Source organism: Cucurbita pepo, chromosome 16 (genome assembly GCF_057944985.1).
Source record: "Cucurbita pepo subsp. pepo isolate OVF chromosome 16, ASM5794498v1, whole genome shotgun sequence".
Taxonomy (NCBI): Eukaryota; Viridiplantae; Streptophyta; class Magnoliopsida; order Cucurbitales; family Cucurbitaceae; genus Cucurbita; species Cucurbita pepo.
This window is the reverse complement of record NC_141813.1, coordinates 3,494,327-3,500,326: the sequence shown is the minus strand read 5'-3', so window position 1 is coordinate 3,500,326 and position 6,000 is coordinate 3,494,327. Positions and strand designations below refer to the sequence as shown.

The window sequence follows — 6,000 nt, the reverse complement described above, 5'->3', positions numbered from 1 at the left end:
CTTATTTCCACTTTTTAAACCATTCAACTAAAAGGGTTCTATTATTTTATCGAACAATTTAATATTACATATCATATGCATCTCTTCGATCATTGTATAATTCCCACAAATTTGATCCTATAGAATGATTACGACTTTGGTGCTATGAACTTCTAAAATCCGTTCAATATCGAATGTTGTACAGAACAAACATTTGTATGGTCCAATTGGTTACATAAAGTATGGTCCAATTTTAAACCATAAATATTGTTAGCGTTCCCCAAGACCATATGAAGTTTCACTGTTTCTTGGGATTGGCTTCGGGCCCTTTCCTACGCAGATTAGCTTAGGTGGAGGGCGAAGAATGCCCCCTTCCGAGGGGGCCCGATTCCCCAAGACCCCAAATCCAACCCAAAAAGCTAATAGAGGGGGAAAATCATTTAATTATAGGCTTTAAGCTCATAACAGTATATTAAATGTACAAAACTGGGCCAACGCTTCCAATCACTAACTACAAATAAATAAAGAATTGTAAGCAAACAATCCCAATGGGGGGCGAAGGATGGAGGGAAAAGATGAAAAAACTGAGTGAAGGCCAATACCTGAGAGTTCATCTGGAGGCAGTGCCTAAAATTTTAGCCAAACGGTGAAGGTACAGGTTCTGCAAGAGCATCTGATCTTTTTATGCTTCCCATGCCACATATTATGCATCCAGGAGAGGTTAGAGCCGAAAATTTAGCGCCACAAAGATCGCATATATCATAACCAATCGTCGACAATCGACTGAGGGTGGCAGCACAGAACATTGAGGGATCTTCCAGTGGATCAATGGACTTGTTCATCAAACCCCTTTGAATACAAATGTCAATGAGGCTCCTCAACTCATCTTGCTTACTTGCAGGAGCTTTAGAGAACAGAAGTTCAAGCATCTGTTTAGAATAAGAGAAATTCTGAACCTCCATATTCCGTTTTATAGCAGTTCGTATGCAATTTATACGATGCTTTGCCAGAAGAGGCAAAGAACCTAGATGGCGTGATAGTCTGCCCATCTCATCTTTGGCACTCAGTGCACTCGGTCCTTGTACCTTTTGTAATCTTCCGATTTCCTGCACAAAATGCAATCACAAGGAATTTGCTTTATTTCCTACTTTACAAAACTTCATTAGCTAGAAAACAATTAGGGAACAACTGAAGGACCTCAGAAATGATTACCTGAAGAAGAGTCACAGCTATCTTGTACTGGGCACATATGGTCGCTTGAGCTTTAATATCAGCTCCTCGAGAATGGTCTTTGGCAAGTGCCAGAAAAGATTCATCAAAACAAGACAAAGCATCTGAAAGATTATTCTGCTCTAGATGTGCTAGCCCAGTCTTGAAGCATACAGAAGCAGCAGCACCACGGGGAACCTGAATGACGAAATTAAGGTTGAAGATGGTAAAGAAAAAAAGTAAAAAGACAATAAATGAAACGTTACTGTTAGAGTTAGAGAGGCAAGATGAAATTGTAGATAGTTGAGAACCTGTCCAGGTCGCACAGAAGCCGCTTGAGGTGGAGTAGGCTTTACAGGATCAACAGAATTTGGAAGTCCTAGGAAACTAAGATCAAGAGGCTGTGAAGAAAGTAAAGGCTGAGCTGGCTGAACTGGCTGAACTGTCGGCAGCATGACAGTGGGTTGACCCGAGGATTGTGGTGGTACACCCCCATCAGGTAATCCAATTGGTTCGAACGATACAGCCAGTTGCTGGGTGGCCTGAGGGGTGGCTTGAGGGGGAACACCACCATCTGGAAGGCCAACATTAACTTCAGGAACATTGGCCTGGTTGGAAGCGACCTTGTTGCTCTCAACGCCACGGGACGCTGGATCTAACTGTGAAAGGTAAGTTCCAGGAGGAGGAAGGGAAGCTGCAATCTGAAGAGAAGGAATTGTATTTTGGAAAAAGTCCTCCGGAATGGGTCTGGCCGCAACTCCCACACCCGTGCCCGTGCCCTGGGTAGAAGGCAGGAACACTGGTGCAGGTTGCATGAATGAATTTGAACCAAAAGGATCAGTCGAGGCAGCAGAAACAATTGGAGCGGTTAAAGCAGTTGTAGCAGGAGGTTGGGATAAAGTTTCCACAAGGTCCTGAGTGCTACCAGTCAATGACTTGGTTCTGCTAATGGGTGGACCAAATCCCTCCCCAAGTTTAAATTGCATCGTAGCTTCTTTGATCTTTTTCACATCAACTGTTGGAGATGCAACAGGTTTATCTCGTATTCTAATGTGTAGCTTTCGAGTTTTTGAAACGTTCTCTTCATCGCTACTGCTACCATCATGAGCATTACCATACATTGTTTTCTTGAATTCTTCTTCAGCTTTAGCCTGTTCATCTGCAGAGGCTGAACTAGAAGATTTTTTCATAAGAGTTTCCAAACCCATCAAATTATCCTTTGACTCACCATCAAATGATGCCTTGGATTTATTGGAAATGGATTTTGCTAAAGGTATTTGAAGCGCAGTGGACTTATCAATACTTCCAACAGCAGGTGGAAAAGATCTGACCAGTCTATCCTCACTTACTACTTCAACAATACTACCTCTACCTTTAACCGTACCAAGGTAAACACCAATATGATCTGCAACGATCGAAGGTATAGAACCGTCATCTGTTTTCATATACGGCATGACTTCTGCAGCCAGTTCCCATTGAGGTATAGCCTTCAAATTGGTGGGAGTTTTGATTTCCCAGTTTCCACCACCCCATTCTGGACCTTTGGGAACCACGCTCTCAGCAGCAAAATTTGCAAAAATGCCTTGTGTCCATCCTGTAGAGCGGACCCTTAAAATTCGCTCGCAATATCGTCTCAGTTCAGAATCTACGCCATCCTCTTCCAATTTTTGAGCTAAACGACGCAATGCACTGGGGTTAAGGTGGCAGATAAACAAATCAAGTATGCTTTCATTGTCTGCTATAACTTCAAAAGTTTCTTTGGCACTATCGAACTGACCAAACCTGCAAGCTTAAGTCAGTCATTTTTTTATAAAAGGAAAAAATAAGAAACAAAATTTTCATTCATGGAAGAAAAGGAAGAAAATTATTCAGAGATACACTTCCCAAAGGGAGAGAAGAAAAGCGAAAAGAGAAACGATAGCAGCAAAAAGAAATTTTCACAAGTTAACTAAAGGAGACAGGGAACCACAATTCATTAGATTTCTTTAAGAAGCATTTAAAGTAGCATGAGACCAAAAGCAGCCAAGCCCTCCAAGTGAGAAAATTAATTCAAACAATGGGATAAAGATAAATGCAAAGAAAAAGAGATTAAAGAAAAGAAAATTTAAAGGGAGGAATGCTAAAGCACACTAAGTACTCAGGACCAATGAATTTTGAGGTATTGAATCAGCATGCATGCATCAAAGAAAACGAAAAAAGAAGTATGATCTTATCTGCATACTTGATACATGCGTAACCCAACTGTCGAAACCGATGGAATAAATGCGATGTTGGAGGGCATCTTGGGTAATCTCTAGATCGTAAGTATTCATCCTTTAAAACGGATAAAGCAGTAGAAAAACGAAGGGCTTTAATAGCATATATACCCCGCAGCACCTGAGTTAATTGAGCAACAGGTGGAGAAAGTTCTTGGTTAAAAATATAAAAAATAATAATTAGGATAGAGGTTTGGAAGGTACGGAAGTGTGAGACAAAATAATATTATCCATCACTCACCTGCGTAAACTGTGGACCAGCTTGGGACAAGGACACTGCAAGATCTCCACAGACAGGAGGACCACCAGCTAAAATATCAAGAGACCTTGGAGTGATACGCAAGCTGTCAAATCTTCATGGAGTAACATTACAAGTTAGATTTCATAACTTCAGATGAATTCAACACAGATAAGGTAACAAAAATCCATTAGAAAAAATATATAGAGTTAAAAGATCTTATTTAGGGGTCCAAACCAAGAAGGCAGCATATCCGCAAAACTAAAAATATCTGCAGATGCAAAGAAGAAAACCTTGATGTGATTTGATAAAGTATTTCTGAAAGATCAAGCTTCTGCTCAAATCGTTGTTGCATTGTAGCAAAACCAATAAGAAGAGGTTCAAGAAGTCCAACAAGACAACTCCTTATCTCCACTCCCTTCTTCTGTCTGGGATTTATCTCTGTTGGAGTCACGAGCAATAACCGATCATTCAAAGCACCAGCGAGAACTGCACAGAAGTAACACATTTGCTGGTCAGACTTGTATAAGAAAGGTAGAATATGTATGGTTATGTCATGCATCATAGATAAATACATTATGAGTACGAATTATGGTAGGCCTTGCCCAACAATTTTATCTATTATCCAGAACAGAAGGGAAATTGTGCCCACTGCCTTTCAAAGTACAGAAACGTGAAATAAAGGATGAATACTTGTCCCCTGTGATAAGGGCAATTTGTAAGTTACCGGCCCGACTTTTGCCAGAATCTGGAATGGGCTAATGAATCTTGGTGCCAGTTTTGGATGCCTGTACTTGGAAGAGGAAGATTGACAGTGGAGCGCAACTTAACAAAAACCCAATCATCGACTACAAACTGAACATCACAGCACTTTTCAATGGCATATTTAGTCATTCGCAGTTAAGCTCAGAATAAAGTCTTTCACTTTCTTAGCATGGCTTCCCTATTACGGAGGTGAATGTCAACCTCAGCCACCACACTAACATCATCAATATAAAATCAAATCATTATAATGTAGGATGGGGTGAACGGCCATACTCGACCTCAAGGGGAAACTCAAGCCGCGGTATGATATGCAGTATTGTAACTAAATTCTGCCCAAAGTAAACATTTAAACCACTGTTTTGGTGTAGTCATTGCAAAATATTGGAGGTAGCTTTTAACAGCCACAAATTTTAATAAGATTTCCAGCACCTCAACTGGGGTAACTTCCACAAACAATGGTTCGAGCATAATAAATTCCACCAGCAACCTCTGGTCATCTTTGTCCACGACCTTCATCATAGATTTCAGTGACCCTTGGGATTTTACCAGACTAAGGTCACCACGTAGTTGAACCAACCAACCTCCAATTCAAAAATCCATCTCCAATTGGCAACAATCGAACTGGATTTTTCCTAGCATCACTAGCCAAGGAATTCCCATTGAAGTCAATGCTACCAAGGGGTTAAGGAAGAAAGTCACATATTACAGTTAGATCAGAGATTGTGAGAACTACATCTTGACATATGCTGGTCATGCAAACGAAACCTCCTGTTCCCAGAACAACCACAGAACTTGTGGATGGAGAAGCAAGCAATGTTTTATTCTTAACGATTTCTTCAATGATTATGAGTAGCTCCACTATCAATCAACACCACATCGTCCTGCCCTACAATCATCCCTCAAACTTTCATTATCATGGGTGTATTTAATCCCCATCATCTAATTAAGGGAGAGATTGGCCATTTCATATGGTTTCATTTGCTCGTCAATATCAGTGCGCAATTCAGTTAGCATTCCTCACGAGCAAGCTCCTCTCTATTCCCTTCTGTTTCACCATTGTGCAAAACAATCCCTTGCAACTCCTTTCTCTTACAACGGCAGCCGGGAGTGTACTTATCACCACATTTAAAGTAGATTACCTTCTCCATCTTGAGCCTGAGTTCACTCTCTGTGAGTCTCTTGAAGGGCCACTTCGAAGAATTCGTTGAAGTCACAATTGTCAAGATCCTCTAATCCCACGACTACAACAAAATGTAAATGATCAGGCAGTTGAATTATTTGACTCACTTGACCTGCCCGTAGCAGATGCATTCATACCCTACCCAGCCTAATTTTCGAGACTAAATGTAGCCCCTAGAATTTTCTTTTGCCAGACCCTATCATCATCCTCAATCAATTCAGCCATCGTCAAAGAGCAGACTTCTGGATATTAGGTGTGCTAATTCCCCCTTTCTCGATGTGAATCCCCCCTACAGTGCAAGAGATAGCTGCTTTCACTTCTTCAAAGATGACTGTAAACTATACATCCACCTTTACATCCAAATCCAATTGTCT

General features: G+C 40.9%; 1 protein-coding gene across 3 annotated transcripts in view; it reads right to left on the bottom strand.

The window, feature by feature from the left end:
* Positions 1-399: 399 nt before the first annotated feature.
* LOC111804091 (uncharacterized) overlaps positions 400-6,000 on the bottom strand; it is a 30,028-nt gene continuing 24,427 nt past the window's right edge. For all 3 annotated transcript variants that reach the window (XM_087118540.1, XM_087118539.1, XM_023688795.2), the window contains 6 exons: positions 3,975-4,170; positions 3,685-3,796; positions 3,410-3,564; positions 1,500-2,970; positions 1,192-1,386; positions 400-1,085 (listed from right to left, as the gene is read on the bottom strand). In XM_087118540.1, coding sequence (XP_086974666.1) covers positions 615-1,085; positions 1,192-1,386; positions 1,500-2,970; positions 3,410-3,564; positions 3,685-3,796; positions 3,975-4,170 — 2,600 coding nt within the window. In that variant the 3' untranslated portion in view covers positions 400-614. The remainder of the gene's footprint in view (positions 1,086-1,191; positions 1,387-1,499; positions 2,971-3,409; positions 3,565-3,684; positions 3,797-3,974; positions 4,171-6,000) is intronic.